The 23787-nt window shown below is 49.4% G+C and overlaps 1 protein-coding gene across 1 annotated transcript; it reads right to left on the bottom strand.

Annotated features, from left to right (window-relative positions):
- Positions 1-768: 768 nt before the first annotated feature.
- Positions 769-23175, bottom strand: ism2a (isthmin 2a). Its single transcript, XM_083923726.1, has 6 exons — positions 22757-23175; positions 14154-14402; positions 8742-9042; positions 5319-5453; positions 4207-4275; positions 769-2177 (listed from the first exon to the last, which is right to left on the bottom strand). Exons 1-6 carry the CDS (start codon positions 22892-22894, stop codon positions 1660-1662), a joined length of 1410 nt encoding a protein of 469 aa, XP_083779852.1. The 5' UTR covers positions 22895-23175; the 3' UTR covers positions 769-1659.
- Positions 23176-23787: the final 612 nt, after the last annotated feature.

Here is a 23787-nt window from a genome sequence, read left to right as displayed (position 1 = left end):
GCGCCACCTACTGTACCGGAGGAAGAGTTACTCCCTCAGTTTACCATTCAACCCCCGCACATGGACACCAGGGAACTTCAGTCATCTGGTTATCCTCTTAACCCAGAAAAAGACCATTTTCAGGTTATTAATGTCTGTGTTCGGTCGGGTGACAGTGATTATATGAACAGAATCCCATTTGACATTTTTAAAGTGTTAATTCAAATGTTGTCAACTATTCATTCATTCATTTTCAGCCTCTTGTCCCTGTCGGGGTCATGGCGGGGGCTGGAGCCGATCTCAGCTGACATCAGGCGTGAGGCGGGGTCCACCCTGGACAGGACGCCAGTCTATCACAGGACACATAGAGACGAACAGAGACAGACAACCATTCACACCTACGGGTGATTTAGAGTCATCAATGAACCGAACACCTGCACGTCTTTGGACTGTGGGAGGAAAACCGGAGGACCCGGAGAAAACCCACGCAGACACGGGGACAACATGCAAACTCCACACGCCACACACGAACCAGGAACCCTCTCGCTGTGAGGCAACAGCGCTGACCACCACACCACCGTGAACTAGGACTGTAGGAATGTTAAATCCTTTACCAGAGGAAATGAAACCTTATATAACATGGATGTCAATACAGATGGGGCTACTCACACTTCATCTGTGTTTCATGGAACGTGTGCATGTTTTCCTGCTGTCGGAGAAAGTGATGTGTAGCAAATCATGACATGGCAGATGTAGACAGGAAAGAAACACCCCAGACATGCTATGGAAATAATTATTACATTTACAATCCAAAGATCCATTCGACTTTATTCACTGCTGACCAGATAGACAGGAATTCCTTTGGCAGGACACTAGATCTGATTAAAATAGTTCAGGGGCCAATAAATAAGCTCATCCTCTGCACACACTCACACAGATACTGAACACACACATATCACTGTCGTCATAGCTCGGCACAGCCCATCCCGACAGAGAAGCAGCATCATACAGGCCCAGGGATCGGCTGAGAAAGGGTCCTCGTAGCACATGCTAACGTCTATCTAATGGTTCCAACGATAGTGTTGCTGCCTACATACGTGTATAAAAGGTTTCACCAGTACAGTTGTCCATGTCATCCATTCATATGTTCCAACCAAGCCCCCACCCCAGGGACTTCCTGTTTGATCCAATCAGAAAGCTCCGTCAGCGTCAGTTCTCTGAGTGTCCACTAGGGGCAGGTTTCATAACAAAGCAGTTTCTCATTGAGCCCCATGTTAAACAGGCCGTTTACACAGCATCATTAAACCTGTTTAAGGACAAAAGAACATTCTAGTCTGTGTGTTTAGCTCAGGTCTCCATGACAACACCGAGGGGGAGGGGCTAGTTTTCATTTCATTGGAGGTTAAAGTTTATGAATAATTAGGGGGTGTGGCCTCTTGAGTGACAGCTAGCCTCTGGCCCTCACTTCTCCTCGGAGGTAAACGTCAACCAGATGGACGTACGCCCCTCCCCCCAACGTCACATACATGCCCTTTTTTGGTCAGAGGAAATGAGGCGGAGTCAAAGTCTGACAAGATGGAGACTCCCGTAGGCGAGGACGATCAAGTTGAGAGAGAGAGATAAGCAAGTGAAATGGGGGTTGGGGGTTTCTTCTTAATGTGACTCCACTAACCCACGCTGTCAGTACTCCCTGGCCTCTTTGAGTTCCATGTGAAACACTTGTTCAGGGGGGTTGTCTGAACAGTCCAGCCCATTATTGGGCGGCCTTACTGAGTGAAACCGACTCCAGTCCCCCTTGCACAGGATCCAGGGCAGTACATCCACCTTGTAATGCAGCTCCGGTGAGAACTCTGTGCTGATCAAATTTGGCGCTCCCGCACCTTTCCCTCGCGTTATCAGTTTCATCTGATCGTCGTAGCAGCAGTGCTGCGCTGCCAACGTCGTGCTATCATAGGACAGCATTGAGCGGATGCAGAATCTGGCTGAAGGCTTGTAGATGTCCAGGCGCTCTTTGGGTCCGCTCGCATCCCTCCAACGATAGGTCTTGCGAAGCTTGCCGTCCTGGATGTTCACAGCACTGTAAACGGCCTCAGAGGGGTAGGAACACGGGCAGCTGGGGAGCTCTGTGAGCACTTGGTGCAGGTACTTCTGGAGGAAGTCGTTCTTGCAGCTTAGCCACTTCTCACAGCTGTCTACGTCTAGGTTGGGGAGGAGGGTTAGAAGATGAGAAAAAGTAAGAATTAATCACAGAAAGCCTTGAGATTTCTCAGTTAGTTTAGAATAGAACATAATACAAAACCCAGTTAGCGATGCATTAAAGACTGGTATTGCAGCAGGCGTCTCCTGTCAATTCTGGCGCATGCTCTGCTGCGACAGCGCTCACCATACCTACATCAGACTCACACTGGACAATGAACTCACTCTCGACCAGCACACAACGGACAGAAAAGGAGCCATCAAAGACTGCACGCCATCCATCAACTTAAAGGACTCTACGTTGCCCCCCATCTACTCCTGCTGTTGTATCCAGCGAGTCAAAGGAGTCCAGCGAGTCCAGCCCGCCCTGCGCTTCTGTTCCACCTGCTCCTTTACCGCGCTGACTGTCAAAAACGTGCCAAACTCCAGGTGTCACAAACATAGCTGCCAAATGAATTGGTCTCCCCACACCTACACTGTCAGAGCTGAACCACAAGGCCATCTCACACATCGCATCAACAATAGTACAGGACAACACACACCCACTTCCCCATCATGCCCTCCGGACGCAGGTCCAGGTCTCTGGTGTGCAGGAGGGCCCGTTATGCCAAGAGCCTGGTGCCTGCAGCCACAGCAGCCCTCAACAAAAGGCCAAGATAAAAAACTCTACAGCCTCACTCTGCCATATATCTGTGTGCATGTTTAACCTGTTGTGAGGCTATACTTAGGGGGGGGGTTATATATATATATATATGCATAACTCTAACCCTAACCCCTAAACCCTAACCCTAAACCCCAAACCCTAACCCTAACCCCTTACCCTAACCCTAACCCCAAACTCTAACCCTAACCCCTTACTCTAACCCTAACCCCAAACTCTAACCCTAACCCCTTACCCTAACCCTAACCCCTTACCCTAACCCTAACCCCTAACCCTAACCCCAAACTCTAACCCTAACCCTAACCCTAACCCCTAACCCTAACCCGACCCTAACCCTAACCCCTAACCCTAACCCTAGGGTCGACTAATCGCTCTAAATGACGACCAAGACCATCCTTGGTTGGGGGCAGCCCTACACCAAACTCCCATGATGGGGCATGATGTTGTGAGTCCAGGATAGACCTCACTGTGACCCATGAGCCATTCCCACCCCCTGTCCAGACATGTCAAGGATGATGCGGTGCAGCTTCTTCCACACTTACAAGGTTCAGGAAGTCATTGAGACAATTATTCAAGTCCAAACAATTGGCCTTTAACTTTCAGTTCATTATAAGTAGAGGTTTTGTTTGCAATGCACATTAATGCGACCGTTGATGCTATTCAGCTGGATGCCTTAGGAGCATGTAGCTACGCCCATGTTCAAGGTCTCTGACTTTATCCCAGAGGGGCTCTAACAGCTGGACAGACTCTCCCCACAGCATAAGCCTAACAGGGTTTGATTCATCTCTTTCTGTCTAGAAGGGGTGATGTGTGCTCTTTGCAGTATTTTCACTTGTATTTTTGTCCCATTGAGATTAAGAATCTGCTTTTAAAGGTAGATCTGGCCCCGACAGGCGGCCATTACTGTGTGACTTTGGTGTTTTAAATGGTTGGTTTGGATCTGTACTCTCTCTACTTGTTTCCTATGTAGGGTTGAGAGGGAACTGCCTGATACTGGATGGCGTTCTCCTCTCCTGCTGTATCCTTTGGTATGTTTGCGGAGTGAAAAGAACGATCGTGTTCTCTGGCCAGTGGTTTGCAGCAGGAGAGCAATAAAATGGAAACTAAAAAGCAGTTCAAACATTTGTGCGAGGGAGGATCGGTGTTTCGTGGAGACTTTGACAGACTCAGCAGAACAGCTCTCAACATGCTGGGAAGGGAGGTTTCTAAATATCAAAACCAGGCACTCCCAATGTGGAGGACTGAGTTTGTTACCAACCACTGGAATGGAACATGATTTCACATACAAGCCCTCAGAAGACATGCAGTGTTAGCTGGTGAATATTGTGCAGATGCATGGAACAATACACACTCACACACTCCATACGTACTTGTGTCCAGGGAGTGTGTGCTGTTGGTCGTCTGCATTGGTATCTGTTCAGTCACCGACACCAGAGCATCTACATGACGGAGGGTAAATGACACGACACACTTAAGGGTTAACCTTGACAAAAATGAACACACACATACTGACATGTTATGAACAAGTGAATAAATTAAACAAACACCATTAAACAATGGGTGCATCTGTTTTTTAGGATCTGGTTATAGTGTCTGTGGCTTAAAGGAGGGTGCATACCAAATATGGATACCTGACTGTCAAGAAGAAGGAGAGATCTAACCTTGTCTCTGGGTGCACTCACACTGTCCATCCGTACCGTGCCCGAGCACGTTTCACGGCTAAAGTCTGGTTCGTTTGACCAGTGTGAGTGCAACCGTACCACGTCTAGGAGCGGCACGCTTGGGAGAGGTGGGCTTTTGTAAAGCACGTTTGCACGTGTACGAGCACGAGCGTGTGTACGTGAATGAGCACGAGGCCTACGGCGGTTCTGAGGTCATTTCCTGTGTGCCTGTTGGGACGTAGAAAAAAGAAGGAGGGACCATGCGCGGACATTTCAAACAATGGCGGTGAAAGGTTCACGTTGGTGTGATGCGGAGGTGGAGTGTTTACTGCAGATTTGGTCGATGAAAAGATTCAAAAACAGTCGACAAGACGCACAAAAACTCCAAGGTCTACGGAAAGATCTGGAAACAAAGCCACGCATCGCCATGACGCCATCAATGCGTGTGACGTGTTACGGCGTGATGACGTATAGGCAGCAAGAAGCATTCTCCGAGGCCCAGGTAGTGTGAGTACAAACGGGCCTGGAGGGGGGGACAAGGACCCTAAAGCACGGGGCACGGGACGGAGGCACAGTGGGAGTGCGCCCTCTGTCTGTTTAACCTGCCAAACACCATCTCCAGCCCCATCAGTCTCGGTCTACGGTCCGTAAACCTTAAGCTCACTGCCAAAAACCTCGGTATCAGGTCCGTCCTAAATAATAAAGGCTTGAAAAACTGCCAAAAATAATCATTTGATGCTACTTTAGCTGTTGAAATACCATCGTTAAAAAGTGGTTGACAGCCGTAAGATGAGTGGGATCACAGACTTCCTGTTTCCTACCTGCACAGTTCTCCAGGTCACATGTGCGTGACTCGGTGGCCGTGCATGCGTAGCCACAGGAGCGCGTGCGTTTCTGGGTGCCGTGTCCACAGGTGACGCTGCAGGGAGCCCAGTCACTCCAGTCCTCCTCATACTCTGAAAAAGCACAGAGGAAAGAGGGATGAAGAAACGACAGCACGGAGGGGTGAAGTGCAAAACGACGGAGTAATATATGAAGTAGAGGCTTTGAAGTTAGGTTGTGAATTCCTCGCCCAGCTGGTGAATGCGTGTTATGCAATTAAGGAGCGGCTGAAAGGAGCCCGGTAACGACAGCGTGGGACCTCGGAGTCATGCTCCTCTGTATTTAAACAGGAGGGGAGAGAGAGAGGGGGGACTTCAAAAGAGAGAGGGGGAAGGGGAGCGGCAGGACTGGATGTCCTCTTGCAGTGAGAGTGATGACGGCTGTATGCTAGCACAAGTCTTCATTCTCACTTACAGAACGGTCCAAACTGAGTTAAGTGCCAACGTTTTATCAACAACCGGAGCTTAATGCATGCTTCTTTTTTTACCTTTCAGCAGTAAGAAGCTTAAAATAGCTTTGTTAGAGTGCACGCTAACAGGAGAATGCAATGCATAAGTGCCCTATAAACAGAAGTGATACTAAGCTAGGGCTGAAACGGTTCCTTGAGGAACTCGAGTAACTTCATCACTTAAAATGTAGAAGCTCAATAAAGAATTTTCATTTGGATGTTAATGTATCTGTGCACAACAAGCTAACACCTGCTGCATGGCTAACGCTACGGAAACCATGTCCACGGTGGACACATGATGTGAGGAAGATGTGATGACGCGGAGAAAAAGAGAGGAAATAGGGAGGGGAAGAGAAAAGAGACAGGCCAGAGGGAAACAAGTTCAAGTGTTTGAAAGATTGGGATCATTTCAAGCTCAACTCAACAATAACTGTGTGCATTGTGTTCACTGTTAAACCCAACTCATAGCACGATGTCAATGTTTCAGCATCTCAGCAGGAAGTAACCACCATCCAGTCTCCACAAAGAGACCCGACACAAGGTAGCAGCACTTTGGAGCCTCACTCAGTGAGTTCACGTGCACATCAGTGACCTGAAAATTGGTCTTTCCCCGGTTAAAGGGAATAACCAGCTGACTGAAGCTCCCTGGTGTCCATGTGCGGGGGTTGAATGGTGAAATGAGGGAGTAACTCTTCCTCCGGTACACACACACACACACACACACACAGGTACAGTAGGTGGATCTGCTCTGAACACGCCTTTATTCCCACCTTCACCTTTGTCACAATCACCAGCGTGGTCAAAATGGCCGACTTTTGGACACAACCAGGACACAAACGGCTCTTCTTGGTAGCGATGCTGGTTGCCATCGTGACGTCCTCGCTCGGTTTAAAGGGAACGCTCTATTGTTGTTGTTTTCACGTTGCTTTCAGCGCTGTTGCTTCCAGCGCTGTTGCTTCCAGCACTGTTGCTTCCAGCGCTGTTGCTTCCAGCGCTGTTGCTTCCAGCGCTGTTGCTTCCAGCGACGTTGCTTCCTGGTTTATTCTATGTCCGGGTCTAAAGCCACTGCAGTGGAGTGGGGAGCATGCGCAGACGAGAAACCTGATAATACTCCCGTTAAGCTGTTTACATGCATGAATAATCAGGGTACTGAAGGAGTTCTCTAGGTCTGTAAACCCGGGGTATGAGAACTCTGACTTTACCCTGAGTACAGTGTTCACATGGGGTTTGAGAAACGGAAGTCTGACCTTAACCCGAATATGATCGGGTTTTTAAACTGCATGCAAACGCTATGACTGCAGCCGGGAAGCACATGCAGATGATACGACCACAGCGGAGCTCTGCTCACCAAAAGTCAGAGGCAGCTTGTATATGACACTTGTTAATGCTTGAATTTGACACTTGAATGCACTAAATTAGTATTTCCTCTGACCAAAAAAGGGCATGTATGTGACGTTGGGGGGAGGGGCGTACGTCCATCTGGCTGACGTTTACCTCCGAGGAGGACTTTACTATGAGAGGAGCTGGTACAGGGGCCAGTAGGTAAGTCTTTAAACACTCTTTTAATAAACTCTTGCTTCACTAACTACGCTGTTGGTGCTTAGTTTTGTGTGTAGGGCAATTAATTGTTCAATTTAAGCTTTACATTTCCCCTTAGTGTATCTGCCATCGGCCTTTAAGTCAGCAAAAGTAGAACTCATCTGATCAATCCACCCTACATTAAGATTTTCTACCTGTTCTAACCTGATCTTTGGGATCCTGGGCTGCAGAAAAACACATGCCACTAAGTTTATCCCGGCCTTAAAGGTCTGGAACTATTCCCCCTCGCTGCCTCACACAAGGTAACGATGCACTGGGACCAATATTGCATACTTTTGGGAAAAGTCATAAGCACACTAATGATCAGGCAGGAAGTACGGCCAGCTGGCGTCTGTGTGTATGTATGGGAGTGAAAAGTCAGTCAGAGGGTGCACGGAAAGTGTGTGTGTATGTGTGTGTGTGAGAGAGAGAGTGGGACCTGGGCTGAAGTAACAGAAGTGTTAATGTCATCAGTGATACGCAGTCACTTGGAGAGTGTGCACCTACACAGTCGGCCTTATCTGGCTCAACTACAGTGACTTCACTCCCTCTTCAACATCCTCTCATCGTCCGTAGATTACTGGGGGGCCCTTTGGGGTAGCAAAGCTTGTGTGCAGCAAACAAGCTAACCTGCTAGCATGATTACAGCCAGCTGAGCACTATACAAGCTATGCAAGCTAGCATTCAACCTGTTTAAAAAATGGACGTAGCGTCTCCATCGGGGTCCATTCTCACCATCTTGTCTTGACCCCTCCTCATTTCCTCTGACCAAAAAAGGGCATGTATATGACGTTTGGGGGAGGGGCGTATGTCCATCTGGCTGACGTTTACCTCCGAGGAGGACTTTACTATGAGAGGAGGTGCAGGGGCCAGTAGGTAAGTCTCTAAAACACTCTTTAATAAACTCTGGCTTCACTAACTACGCTGTTGGTGCTTTGTTTTGTGTGTAGGGACTCTTCTCATGCTGCTGCAGAGGTTTGCTGTTATTTTCAGCAGCATTGGTGGTTAAAAAAGACCTTTGAATGCCTTCACCGTACTGCATTTTTTAATGGCAATAACAGCAAGGCCTTTGAATTGAACGGCACCCACGATATAAACAGTTCAAGCTGCTGGTTTACTCAAAAAGGACTTGAAGCGGTCGGTGTCTCTCAGGACACAGTGGTTTGTGCTCTCTTCTGACCTTCAACGACTAAAAACGCAGTGCAAGTTGTTGGAAACGACCTTTAAGTGCTGGTCCACAGGATGGGCTCTAGACCGCTCTTGTAATGATGGGGACTTGAACCTCATATTGTGTGAATCGACGCTGTACTGTGTTGGTTTCAGAGAACATTCTTACCGTAGTTGTCCTTCGCATCCCAGTCTTTGTTCCAGTGCCCGCCCCAGTCTCCGCCCACTCCGCTCAGCACCGACTCCTCTGGGTCGTAGTTATAGTCCTCAGATTGTTCCTCCAAACTGGCTCTTTCCAACCCGTTCTCCAGCTGATCTGGGTACTCCCAGAACAGGGGCCAGAACAGCTTCTTGTGGCTGTTGGCCCATTCTGAGGAGGACACCGACCAGTCGTTACGCTGACCCTCCTTCACCAGGTCCATCTCCACCTCCGTCTCGGTCTGCGCGTCGTCCACCACCTCGATGGTCACCTGAGAGCGACACGAAATGCTTGTTAGTTATTTGACTGGACGCTTCAGCTGATGGGACTGAACCAATACATCATAACAGGACTGGACTCTCATACGAGTGTTACTGAAGGAGAGAGGAGTTGAGGAGAGTGTCTGTCAGCATGAAACACTTAACGTCATTTATTATCGTTTCCATTCAGTCACAAATGAGGCTGATAAGTCTGAGCTTTGTGTTTGAAACCAGTCACATTAGTTCAATTTCCCCTGAAACATACAACAACATACTTAATCATTTCCAATGTGTGACCTGTGGGCCTTCATTAGTGTTGGTACGGTGCACGTGTGCAGACATAAACGCACTCATGTCTCTAAAAAACACATTTCCTTGTTTGCACGATTCCTTCTTGCTCATATTTCATCATCACCCGTCTGAGTTTTTGTTTGTGTCGAACTGTTTTTTAATATTTTCATCGACCAAATCTGCAGTTAACCCTCCACCACCACTCCACCCCAAACCCTTCGGTGTCATCTTTCTAAATGTCCGTTGCGGGTCGCAGTCGTCGATGTGCAATCGGGCCGTACTGGAGCCCACCTCTCTCAACCGCGCAACATTTGTACTCATACTGGTCAAAGGAACTAGACTTTAAAAATACGAAGTGGGAAAAAGAATACGAATGGGTAGTGTGAGTGCGCCCCTGAGAGCGGTGTGTGTGTGTGTGTGTGTGTGTGTGTGTGGTGGGGGGGTGACACACAGCAAAGGGCTGCAGCTTTAAGGGCTAAACTGAATATCTTTGAGTTGCGGACAAAAGAGACATTTGATGACGTCATCTTAGGGCGCACTCCCACTGTGCCTCCGTCCCGTGCCCCGTGCTTTAGGGTCCTTGTCCCCCCCTCCAGGCCCGTTTGTACTCACACTACCTGGGCCTCGGAGAATGCTTCCTGCTGCCTATACGTCATCACGCCGTAACACGTCACACGCATTGATGATGTCATGGCGATGCGTGGCTTTGTTTCCAGATCTTTCCGTAGACCTCTGAGTTTTTGTGCGTCTTGTCGACTGTTTTTGAATCTTTTCATCGACCAAATCTGCAGTAAACACTCCACCTCCGCATCACACCAACGTGAACCTTTCACCGCCATTGTTTGAAATGTCTGCGCATGGTCCCTCCTTCTTTTTTCTACGTCCCAACAGGCGCACAGGAAATGACCTCAGAACCGCCGTAGGCCTCGTGCTCGTACACGTGCGCACGCTCGTGCTCGTACACGTGCATGAACAAACGTTATTAACAGCCTTTGTTGTTACACAGTGTAGTTTTGTATATAATGTATTATTATTACGACACCAGTGAGCGACACGAGCGAGCGACACTCCTCTCCTCATCCCGTTCTCTGATGAACTAACCAACAGCCTCGCCCCCGGCTGTGAGCGCCTCTCTCACACAGCCGCTGCTCCTCGTCTCCAGTAACTTCCAGAAAATGTCTTTGCAGCATCACCGAATATTTCCATTCTCTCAGACGGCCTCTCAGTTCATCACCACGACCACGAATGCTAAGAACTGATTCTTCTCGTTACACAAACAACATTCATCACGCCTGCCGCCTGATTTCTTCTCCCTCACATCTTAAATCTCTCTCAGCTGCGTCTTCGTGGCTTCGCCTTCTCTTGGACCTGATCGTCACGGTTTCTTTCTCTGTCTGCTGCTTAATAAGTCCGGTTTCTTTATAGATTATTAAAACTGCTGTAAAGGATTTTTCACAACTAGAGGACCTCCCAAAAACACATACTGTCACCTCATTAACGTGTCATTTACCACCTCATCATAGGACTGAAATACAATGGTAGCAAACTGATGTATTTTTCAGTCAAACTCTATTTTATCAATAAAACAAAACGTTGCATGAGAAAATAAACTTTTTTAAACGCAGGATTGATTCATAAAGCAAAGATTGCTGTTGTGTAAAACAACTTTACGTGTCGGGACAAGCTGAGAGACACGATGGGGGCGTGATGTCACCGCTCCAGGAGAAGATCAGATTAAAAAAGCGCGCTCGTCTCTTATGAAAGAGGGGGATTGTGCGGCGAGAGACGGGACGGAGAGAAAGGAAAAACACAGTGGGATGGGAGGACTGATAGCAGGTTGTGATTATCTCTGTCCCACACGTGCACATGTGCATGAACGTATAACACACAAACAGACCTTGACAGAACGCAGGCTGCTTATGTTTCCAGCAGCAGCTGTTTATAAAGCGGAGGACAGAGATTCCCCCGTGATGCTGAACATCAGAGAACAGAGGACGGAGATAAACACGTCTCTTCTTCCTGGACTCATCAGATTCACAGGATATGAAAACAATATCTGATGAGTCTGGACTGTGTAAGAAGTGTAAGAAGGCCAGCATGTCTCCTTGCTTCCCTCACTCGTTCGTTCCTCTGCTTTTACAGCAGTTCTAACAACGGGCGACAGGAGCGAGCGACATGAGCGGACGACATGAGCGAGACACGAGTGGGCGACATGAGAGAGCATTATGTGAAGGAGAGCGTCATGAGCGGGCGAGCAAGCGTCATGAGCGGACGACATGAGCAAGCGTCATGAGCGAGCGACATGAGTGGACGACATGAGCAAGCGTCATGAGCGAGAGACATGAGCGGGAGTCGTGAGCGGGCGACACGAGCAAGCTTCATGAGCGGGTGACATGAGCGGGCCACATGAGCGGGCGACATGCGCGACATGAGCGAGCGACATGAGCGGGCGTCAAGAGCGACATGAGCGGGCATCATTACTGAGCGACATGAGCGGGCGACATTAGCGGGCGACACCAGCGGGCGGCATGAGTGAGCGACACCAGCGACACCAGCGACACCAACGAGCGACACCAGCGAGTGACACAAGCGGGCGACACGACCGGAGGACATGAGCGAGCGACACCAGCGACACAGGGACGACAGCGGGCGACACGGGCGGGCGACACAAGCGGGCGACACCAGCGACACCAACAACATCAGCGAGCAACACAAGCGGGCGACATGAGCGGAGGACATGAGCGAGCAACACCAACGACACCAGCGGGCGACATCAGCGAGCGACACCAGCGGGCGACCAGAGCAAGCGACACCAGCGAGCGACACCAGTGAGCGACACCAGCGACACCATTGGGTGATGTCAGTGTCTCTGAGGCTGCAGGTTATTCTCATGTCTCATTCTGGCTGCTGGGGTCTGTGCTGACTTAAACATCAACCTACGTCCTTCTACGTCACAACTGCATGTTCATCCGCCCCCCCCTTCGAACCCCCGGTCTGACAGGGACTCTGACTTGTGGGCTACAGCCCCGAATGTCTCCACGAGCTAGCGCCGCGCCTGGTCGGCTACCTGGCTCCGGCTTTATTAGATTTATTTGTCGTATTATCTGTAATTTATATTCCTACTCTGGTTTCTGGGCTCTTGCTTTGAATAACGGCACATTATTTATGCGTGGCATCATTAAACCAGTCAACACAGAGTGCGTGCGTTGTATGTCACATGAGGTCACATGTTCTGGATGCTGCGTGCGTCTGACTCTGGTGAATTCCTGACTCAAACCATCATTTCTGTAAAATCAACCCCACGAGTCTGAACCCTCCGCGGGGATTTGGCTTCACAGTCACACTTTAAAAAAGGACCTTTTGTCCTTTTTAGATCCAGTTCTCATGTGTTTTATATTTCCCCTTCCCTCCCCCTGCTTTCTTTTATTCCTCCAAACCCCGCGTAGATGTCGGAGGCTCACAGACAAGACGGAGCGCCCCACTGTTAGAGGTCCCGCGTATGGTAACTTAAGACCCGCTCCTGACTCAAACCAGCTGTACGTAGAGCTGCGATGTGTTGAGCTGGAGGGAGATACGTGGTGTCCAGAACAGAAACGGAGGAGAGAGTGATGGAGGAGGACTGTCACATTCCCACCTCGTGTGATCACCACTTTAATCTGGAACACCTGCACGTCAGTGTTGATGCGGACTCTTCATGCTACGAGCTGTAGACTCTGATGGGACGGCACCGGTCTCCAGACGCTGTATTACCAGCAAACAATGTGCTCAAGATTGCATATGCATTAAAATCAGACAGAGTTTCCTTCAGCTCCCTCGAGTTTCCACCTGATGGGAGACAGTTTGTGTTGGTGTTTGTTGCTTCATGGCTACAAATGTGATGAATCAGCAGAGAATAAAGACTTAACAGGATACACGGAGAGCCTGATACTGTATTATATCCCCAAAGCAAGTCCAGTCCAAAGCAACTGGACTTGGTTCTTTGTCAGGAAGACGTTTCACCTCTCATCCAAGAGGCTTCATCACTTCATGTACACATCTGACCAGGTTGGACCAGGACCAGGACCAGGACCGGGACCAGGACCGGGACCAGGACCAGGACCAGGACCAGGCTGGGACTGGACCAACTAACTGGTGTGGAGATCCAGGTATTAAACCTCTCACAAGGCCGATGATGTCACTGGAACCCTCTGTGCTTAGTTGGACCAGTCCCAGCCGGGTCCTGGTCCTGGTCCCAGCCTGGTCCTGGTCCTGGTCCCAGCCTGGTCCTGGTCCTGGTCCAGTTTCAGCCTGGTCCTGGTGAGCGGGCGACATGAGCGGGCGTCAAGGGCGAGTATCATGAGCGAGCGACACCAGCGAGTGGCATGAGCGGGCGTCGTGACCGAACGAGGTCTCGGGGGCAGCAGCTCCAGCAGGGGACCCCAAACTTCCCTTTCCCGGGCCACATTAACCAGCTCTAACTGGGGGATCCTGAGGCGTTCCCAGGCCAGTGTGGAGATCTAATCTCTCCACCTGGTCCTGGGTCTTCCCCGAGGCCTCCTCCCAGCTTTGTGAATACTTCATATGATAAAAGAGAGGGAATATTTTGATTGATTTTACACAAAAGTCTCAGTTTCACTGTGTTTCAACCGTCTGCCGTCGATGTCGCCGTTTCTTATTACTCCCGTTTGTTTGCATACGCCTGGATCAGAGTCTGTCCGTCAAGTTTACTTTTTATAAATCCCAAAGTTTGCTTCTGAGCGTACACCATTTTTAAAGATGAGGCCCCTGGAGCTCGCCCATGATTTTGACATTTGCCCAAAACACATATGGATTTCTTCCTGCATGCATTTACCTGGATGTTGGGGTTCTGTGAGCCCATGTCTGCATTCGCCAGCTCTGGGAAGTTCCTCAGGTCCAGCGTGAAGAGCTCAGGGTCCTCCTCGGGTACAGGTGGGGGGAGGACCCCCTGGCTATGGTGCTGGGACCAGCGGTGTCTGGACCTGGGCAGAGATGGACCAGAGGGAAGAGTCTGCAGGAGGTTCTCCTGCTGGAGCTCCTGGAGGGTCTGATGATCCTCGACCTGACGAGGTCCCGCGATCACCTGAGAGGGGGGAAAAGACAGTGATCATGTCAGCTCAACTTCAGCCACTTATCCGGGGTCGGGTCTCGGGGGCAGCAGCTCCAGCAGGGGACCCCAACCTTCCCTTTCCCGGGCCACATTAACCAGCTCTAACTGGGGGATCCTGAGGTGTTCCCAGGCCAGTGTGGAGATCTTATCTCTCCACCTGGTCCTGGGTCTTCCCCGAGGCCTCCTCCCAGCTGGACGTGCCTGGAACACCTCCCTAGGGAGGCGCCCAGGGTTCATCCTTACCAGATGATCCTGAACCACCTCAACTGGCTCCTTTCAACGCAAAGGAGCAGCGGCTCTACTCCGAGTTCCTCACGGATGCTGAACTTCTCCCCCTCTCTCTAAGGGAGACTCCAGCCCCCCTCCTGAGGAAACACATTTCAGACGCTTGGACCTGGACCTGGTTCTTTGGGTCATGGCAGTGATCAGGCCTTCATACAACAAATATGAAGTCTACTGCGTGTCCCCGGGCTTCAGCCGGTCAACAACAACAACATCAGCTGACACTTCTTTACACATTTGCGGGGAAGTTAAAGCGAAACACTAATCCTGATGGACACCCTGCTCTACCTCCCAGCCCACAAGTCTGGTTTACAGTCAGTCATCATCCAGACAGGAATGAACGGGACAAATATGTTGTGGTATTTTTCTGGCTTCAGCTTTGGCAACATGACAGAAAGCCTTAAACCCTAAACTGTTCCTGAAATACCACCGTGTTTTTCATCTGTCAATGAGCTGGAAGAGGGAGAGAATGAATTAACACACACACTGGAGCTCAACATTAGAGAACAAAGTGTTAAAACCTGATTTATTCTGTATTAATGTTGTTTTTTATGATTCAGAATTTGATAGAACATCATCTGTGTCTATACCGCTGCTGTGCTAGCATGCTAGCAACAAAAACCTCTATTTTGTGAGTAAAATTAGTAACAATCGTGTCAGAAAATAAGATTTAAACAACGTATATTCAGAAGTGAAGAGGCACAGCAGCGCACACATTACCAGTTCATTTATCCAGTTAGAAACAAGCCAGCAGATATTTCAGTGAGTGTCACAGTGTCCATCCATCATCTTCACGCATCATCAGCTCGTCCCTATCGGGGCGGCAGCTGGAGCCGGTCCCAGCTGACACCGGGCGGGTGGTGGCGCCCACCCTGGACACACATATAGACAGACAACCACTCACACTCACTTTCACACCTACGGGTGATTTAGAGTCATCAATGAACCGAACACCTGCACGTCTTTGGACTGTGGGAGGAAACCGGAGAACCCGGAGAAAACCCACGCAGACACGGGGAGAACATGCAAACTCCACACAGAAGGGCCCCAGCTGGGATTCAAACCAGGAACCAGCTACAGCGCTAACCCCCAGACCACCGTGTTGCCTGACTTTGCAGTGTACTACATGTAATTGTACCAACCGATATAAGACACAGCAAAAGAAGAAGAAGAATTATTACCTTATGAATCCCGGAAGGGGAAATTCCATTTTTTCACTGTGTTATTATTCACGTCACTCACACACACACACACACACACACACACACACACACACACACACACACACACACACACACACACACACACACACACACACACACACACACAGACACACATGCACAAACAGGACCTATATACATGCAACCAATGAAGAGATGTCAGAGCGAGGGGACTGCCAGTGGATCGGCGCCCCGAGCAGTTGGGGGTTCGGTGCCTTGCTCAACAGCAGGAGATGAACTGGCATCTCTCCAGCCACCAGTCCACGCTCCATTCATGGTCCACACAGGGACTCGAACCAGCGACCCAACGGTTCCCAGCAGAGTCAGCCTTAATGTAGACAGCATTAAAGTAGCTTCTTGACCGCTGCTTTCACCGGTTAGTATTACTCATATTAATGCCGCAGATACGTCAGCTGTAACTCTGTACGCGTTGTCGTGGTAACCCCTCGATGTCTGCACACAGCTCAGATCATTCGTGAACGATCTGGTTTTCAGGAAGAAGTCACTGTTAAATGTTTTTTGCATGTCCTAATATTGGATTGCATCTGAGTGCGTGTTGTAGAAATGTAGATCATGCACCCTGCATGTGTTGCGTGTGTGTGTGTGTGTGTGTGTGTTGTGCAAATGACCTTTTTAGCTGAACACACGCTTGTGCAGGGGAAGCACCAGCTTAAGTTTCTTCATTAAAAACCCACAGAGACAAAGAATCCAGCGCGTCCACACGGCCGTCCCATAAAGCTTACGTTCTGCGTAGATTATGAGATACGGTTTCGTCTTTACCTCATTGCGGGTGCAGGACATTTGAGAGCAGCCCGTTCGACAATAAAGCACACAACTTAAACTTGAACTGGCTGAAGAATTTAACACCCTCTGCAAAATGTGGCATCAGCTCCAGCGTGCCTCCTGGGAGGGAGTGAGGGATGACGCTCCATCCAGGATTATTATTAAAGCAGTAGCGCCTTCCTGTCATGATGGGGGTGCACACCGCACTCAATCTCCCCGGTCACATTCCTTCACCACAGTTTGGATAAGGAAAGTGGCTGTTTGTGTGTAAAACGCTAGGTTCGTGTTGCGGCCCCGGACTGAGACAGGCGTCAGGGCTCCCTGTGAGCAACGTGAAGCCGACCGCGCACTTTAATAACAACACAGAGCCCAGAGTGAGGGAAGAGAGAGTGGAGCTGTACGACCAGAGGAGCAGAAGAGCCAGGAACAGACCTGTGCATGTATATTTACACGTATCACGTTGTATATATACTGATTCTCTTCTAATTATGAAGAGGTTTAAAGCAGCACGTCGCCCGTTCATTGTTACTTTAAGCCTCTGAAGGTTCTCATGTGTCCAGGTCGTCGTCATCCTCAACCAAGTCCAGTCCAAAGCAACTGGACCTGGTTCTTTGTCAGGAAGACGTTTCACCTCTGATCCAAGAGGCTTCATCAGTTCATGTACGCATCTGACCAGGACCAGGACCAGGACCAGGACCAGGACCAGGACCAGGCTGGGACTGGACCAGGACCAGGACCTGGACCAGGCTGGGACTGGACCAGGACCAGGACCAGGACCAGGACCAGGCTGGGACTGGACCAGGACCAGGACCGGGACCAGGACCAGGATCAGGCTGGACAAGGTCCAGGAACAGGACCAGGACCAGGCTGGGACTGGACCGGGACCAGGCTGGGTCAGATGCTGATGATTGTTAGCTTGTTACATGCTGCATTAATGTGCTCTTGACAGTAAAACAGTAAACTGTCCCTGTGTAAATCTGCACCCATTTCAATGCTGCAGGGTTTAAAAGACGTGCTAAAGTGCACTCTAGGAGCCAAAACATGTGCTAAAGTGTCCTCTAGGAGTCAAAACATGTGCTAAAGTGCACTCTAGGAGCCAAAACATGTGCTAAAGTGTCCTCTAGGAGCCAAAACATGTGCTAAAGTGCACTCTAGGAGCCAAAACATGTGTTAAAGTGCCCTCTAGGAGCCAAAATGTGTGCTAAAGTGCACTCTAGGAGCCAAAACATGTGCTAAAGTGTCCTCTAGGAGCCAAAACATGTGCTAAAGTGTCCTCTAGGAGCCAAAACATGTGCTAAAGTGTCCTCTAGGAGCCTAAACATGTGCTAAAGTGCCCTTTAGGAGCCAAAACATGTGTTAAAGTGTCCTCTAGGAGCCAAAAAGTGTGCTAAAGTGTCCTCTAGGAGCATAAACGTGTGTTAAAGTGTCCTCTAGGAGCCAAACATGTGCTAAAGTGTCCTCTAGGAGCATAAACGTGTGCTAAAGTGTCCTCTAGGAGCCAAAACATGTGTTAAAGTGCCCTCTAGGAGCCAAAACATGTGCTAAAGTGCCCTCTAGGAGCCAAACATGTGCTAAAGCGTCCTCTAGGAGCCAGGACCTACTCTGTAAAGTGTCCTGAGATCACTTTTGTTATGATATTGCACTATAAATAAAACTGAATTGAATTGCTCAGCTCCCAGTTTCTTTTACCAATGACTGCTGATTTCTCCTGTTGATCTTTGTCTCTTTCTGCCCTTTCGTGAGTCGGACCGAACCGTCGTTCAGCGCTTCGTTGGGATGATTTCACTCCGGACTTTAATTTTAATGTTAGCGAGCAAACGCAACTCCAAGAACGCCTTTGAGAAAAGACTGAAAGTGTGTGCAGTCAACCCCAGTTCAGTCAGACTTACACATGCAAAAGATCCTGAAGATAAAGCGTTTACTGTGTGTTCGGTGTTCGACCTCTGAGACGTTCAGAACAGCTATGCTCCTTCCATCGACCATGGTCACAGACGCAGCATCCACTGATGTATACACGATTAGATTCATGCATTTGGAACAAAAGCCAGTGTAAATAAAATGCACGCCCAGAGACGGGCAACGCCGTCGACAGCCGTTATCTTGTAACTCAACCGACGCACCAAAGCGGTTGATTTCTAGATTAAACGGCGTCTCACAAAACGCTCTTTCACCTCCTCACTAACCGTGCACGGCCGCCATCTCTGCCAAGAGTCTCAAACCCAGCCAGCCGTGTGTCCATTCATAAGACCTGACTGAGGGTCTCTGTGTGAGCGTCTTAATGTGAAGGTTACTTCACCGGACCGCTGCCTGCAGCCTGCAGTGGAAACGCAGAGTGTGTTTAAGTTAGTAAAGTAGTAAAGTAGTAGTGGTGTATGTCAGAGCACACTAAGGGCGCACTCCCACTGTGCCTCCGTACCGTGCCCGAGCACGTTTCACGGCTAAAGTCTGGTTCCTTTGACCAGTGTGAGTGCAACCGTACCGCATCTATGAGCAGCACGATTGCCGTCCACGGCCCGTTTGGGAGAGGTGGGCTTTAGTAAAGCACGTTTGCACGTGTACGAGCACGAGCGTGCGCACGTGTACGAGCACGAGGCCTACGGCGGTTCTGAGGTCATTTCCTGTGCGCCTGTTGGGACGTAGAAAAAAGAAGGAGGGACCATGCGCGGAAGCTAGTACTTTACCTTCATGCAGGGTAGGTGAACATTAAGTGTCATGATCCACATGTTAAAGCTGCATTTTTGCCAAATGGGTGCAAAACTCTAGGTGTGAGTCCGTCCTGATCTCTGAGCTCTGTCGTGTTTCACTCTCAGATCAGTCTGGAGACGTTTGAGCAGCGACCGAACCGATCAGCGTTGGTTTCTTTGGTGGATTGAAGTGAAACAGAAGAGACTGTTGAGTGTAAACAACATGGAGGCTTCCACGGATGAGATGAGCAGCTATGGAGCAAGCCGCTCACTAACTCTTTGTTCTCTGGATCCTTCTGTTGAATATGGACCGGGCTCCTGAAATTGGGCCTTTGGCTCCTAGAGGACACTTTAGCACACGTTTTGGCTCCTAGAGGACACTTTAGCACATGTTTTGGCTCCTAGAGGGCACTTTAGCACATGTTTTGGCTCCTAGAGGGCACTTTAGCACATGTTTTGGCTCCTAGAGGACACTTTAGCACATGTTTTAGCTCCTGGTTTCTTTGGTGGATTGAAGTGAAACAGAAGAGACTGTAGAGTGTAAACAACATGGAGGCTTCCACGGATGAGATGAGCAGCTATGGAGCAAGCCGCTCACTAACTCTTTGTTCTCTGGATCCTTCTGTTGAATATGGACCGGGCTCCTGAAATTGGGCCTTTGATCCGTAAATTCACGTTAAACACAAAGGGAAAATCTCCTTTACCCACATGTTGTTTCCTTTCTGAGCTTTGCCTCCACGCTGTTAGCACGTCACACGCTTCACTCATCTGATTGGTTGGTTTGGCCCGTATGTTGGTGATAGACAGATGGTTTATCCAATCAGAAACCAGGATTTTCACCCCTTCATAAAGATCTTTAAACCAGAGTTCAGATGGATCTGCTGAGACCAGGAGGATCCATCTGGAGGAGTCGGGTTAACAGAACCCAACAACAAGCTATAAATCACGTTTGACGGCCGATCGACACTTTTAAGTGTGTGTTTACACGTCCAGACGACTTTAGCATTTCTTTGGAGTCGTCTCTCTGGAGACTTGAAGTCCAATATTCTCCCTCTGTTACCTCACTTTCTGTCTCCAACAGCTCCTGAGGGAAATATGGCTGAATCCAGATGTCCGCACTTTAACGCACTTGCAGGATTGTGGATTTGGACAGCTCTCAAGTCTCAGTTCATTCAGTCCACAGGGAGCCACAGGTGGACTGTCTGCAGACTCCCAGAGAGTCTGTGCAGCGTGAACACGACTTCACTGACTTAATTTAATTTGTTTAATTGTAGTCTGCCCTTTAAAAGCTGCAGTGTAACGCAGAATAAACAGGTATAGTGCTGAGAAACAACAGGCAGCGCTGCCGTGGTCACTGTGTACATGACTGTAGTTGTTGCTTCAACATTTCCACAGCAACAATGGAAACGTGAGGCCTGTCCGTCAGCAGCTCTGCAGCCTCTCTCTCTCTCTCTCCTGACTCCTGACTCCGGACCCCTGTTTCACCTGCTCCAACCTGCACACCTGCAACACACTCCACTGATCTGGTCTTCAGTGTTTCCACCCTGGTTCTTCGCCCTCTCTCCAGATACGACAACAGACATTTGAAGCTTCATCTTTCATCAAAAACCTTAATCAAAGCTTTGAATGTGGAAAGAAACAGACATTCGGTGCACCTCATCAATTACATACTGCGTCCATTATTGCACGACAGTGGGTCTGAGGAAATGGTTTACCAGAAAGTCCTTGAGCTCAGGCGCTAGCAGGGCCCCTGGCAGAGACCAGACCACTGCACACAGACTCAGACCTGCAGTCGGAGCTTGTGGCCTCGGCTCCACCTCCGGCCAGGAGCAGAACTTCACCTGGCAGCTCTGCCAGACTGGTCCTTGCTGATCCAGACGGGACCAGCTAAAGACAAAGTTGTGGTCGGGTGGATCTTCCAGATGGTCCATGACCACCTGTACGTCAGAGCTATTCTATTACAAACGTAATTAGAAGCCACAAAATGTAGATGGGCCAGATATTTTCAGCAATTTCTATTTCAAAAAATAGAAATTGCCGTGGACGGTAAGCGTGCCGCTCCTAGACGCGGTACGGTTGCACTCACACTGGTCAAAGGAACCAGACTTTAGCTGTGAAACGTGCTGGGGCACGGTACGGAGGCACAGTGTGAGTGCGCCCTTAGGCTTCGGTAAAAACACAGATTCACATTTTTCTCTATTTTTTGACCAAATAATGTAGAAAATAATCAAGAGATGAATTGAAAGTGAAAATAATCCTCAGTTGCAGCAAATCAAACATCAACAGTTTATAAAGTATATATATAAGTAAGTAATAAGTGTACATAAGCATAAGGATATATATATATATATATATATATATATATATATATATATATATATAATTATCTGGATCAGATATCAGATGAATGAGGCTGATCCAACATTCAGATCCAGTCCTTTCATTTCTGTTGACATCACAAGTTAATGAAGCCGTAGTTTGTTGGGTTTCAGGAAGCTGCTGTATTTTATATTACATTTAAAAACATCTGTTGCACTTTACATGGACATGTTATTTATTCATTATGCTGCTAATGCAAGCTTTGTTATTTGCTAATAATAATAATATAAATAATATTAACCCTCCTGCCTCCCTCACATTTGCTGACGCTGGTCTGAAAACGTCCACGCACAAAAACTGCAGTAAAATCCTCAAACATTCATATTTTTTCTTTAATAAATCTCTTAAAAAACTTAAAACCTGCTCAAAACCAAACATTCAACCGTCCTCAGGAGTTTAACCTGTTCAATGCCGGTTTAATTATTTTAAGTTTTAGTGATTTAACACAAAAACAAAGATAAGAAACAGTTTGTTGATGCAACTTTTCTGCTGATTAGAGTCTTGGCAACAAAACGGATTTGACTGCATTTGTATTTTGACTCTGGAGCCCATTGACTTCCATTATAACCACATTTATTTGAACCTCACTGCCTTTAAAATATAAAACCATGCATTCTGCTGTGTCAGCGTTTCCTCCTGAAGTAAAGTAGTGATGTTTGACATGTTTGAAGGCAGATGCATGGAAACCGAGGGGCGCATGAGGGTTTAGTACATTTATATTTGTGCTAATTTAACTTTTTTAAACCAGACTTAATGTTTATGGTAAGTTTGATGCCTTCACGTGGCAAAGTACACGGTTGCCTGATGCTCAGCTCAGGTATCACCTCTGACTGGATCAGTGAAACCAGGACCGGTGCATCTGCAGCTACAGCCCGTTATCACGACTCTCCTGCAGCCTGAAGGCTAGAAACACTAAACACCCAGTGCCTCTGAAGTGTCTCTGAAACATGCATGACGCTCATGGTGCAGAGGAGTTTACCTCGGGAGCCGCCGCGGTGCCGTTTCCGTCCGTGGCCGCGCTCCTCCTGAGGTGCGTGGGAAACCCGCGGACCGACACCGACACCGCGGTGAGGAGCAGCAGCAGCAGCCCCGGGTGAGACGCGCTCCTCCGCCGCATCTTCACCGCAAACTGCGCGCTCAGCTTCAACGAGACGCACGATCCTCCGGCCCGCGTGTCCTCAGATGGGAGCGGGGAGCTCAGACCGCATCAGAGAGGACGGGGAAGGAAGCCACCGACGCTGCCGCACGCGTGCGTAATTCTCCGCGCGCCTCTCCAGCGCTCAGTCTTTGTAGTAATCCCTCGTGAAGAGCATTTCCCTGGTTGCGCACGTGTCCGGTGACGGTTCTCCGTTAACGCGTCCGCCTGAGAGTGTGAAAGTGTTCCAGCCCAAGGAGCGGAGAGTGCGGCATGTCCACACGGCGCGGAGGTCCTCCTCTGCTGGGGTGACATGAGTCAGTGTGAGGGTCCTCTGGTTACAGCCCAGTTTGGAGTGAAGGACCCCCCCCTCCCCCTGCCTGGATGACGCAGCGGAGGGAGGGTAAAGCTGAGGAGCAGGCAGCACAGGACAGAGACCGGTCCGGAGGGACAGAGACCGGTCCGGAGGGATAGAGACCAGTCCGGAGGGACAGAGACCAGTCCGGAGGGATAGAGACCAGTTCGGAGGGATAGAGACCAGTCCGGAGGGATAGAGACCGGTCCGGAGGGACAGAGACCAGTCCGGAGGGATAGAGACCAGTCCGGAGGGACAGAGACCAGTCCGGAGGGATAGAGACCAGTCCGGAGGGACAGAGACCAGTCCGGAGGGATAGAGACCAGTCCGGAGGCACAGAGACCAGTCCGGAGGGATAGAGACCAGTCCGGAGGAACAGAGACCAGTCCGGAGGGATAGAGACCAGTCCTGAGGGATAGAGACCAGTCCGGAGGGATAGAGACCAGTCCGGAGGCACAGAGACCAGTCCGGAGGGATAGAGACCGGTCCGGAGGGACAGAGACCGGTCCGGAGGGACAGA

This window comes from Echiichthys vipera (assembly GCF_963691815.1).
Source record: "Echiichthys vipera genome assembly, chromosome: 12".
In the NCBI taxonomy this organism is placed as follows: domain Eukaryota; kingdom Metazoa; phylum Chordata; class Actinopteri; order Perciformes; family Trachinidae; genus Echiichthys; species Echiichthys vipera.
Note: the sequence above shows the minus strand (reverse complement) of the source record. Positions and strands in the feature narration are given on the sequence as shown.

Coding starts and splice junctions, on each gene's coding strand:
- ism2a (XM_083923726.1), bottom strand. CDS start 22,894: ATGCGGCGGAGGAGCGCGTCTCACCCGGGGCTGCTGCTGCTGCTCCTC. Junction 9,043..14,153: donor CACAGAACCCCAACATCCAG/GTAAATGCATGC, acceptor TGTCGCTCTCAG/GTGACCATCGAGGTGGTGGA. Junction 5,454..8,741: donor GGATGCGAAGGACAACTACG/GTAAGAATGTTC, acceptor GTGCTTTTTCAG/AGTATGAGGAGGACTGGAGT.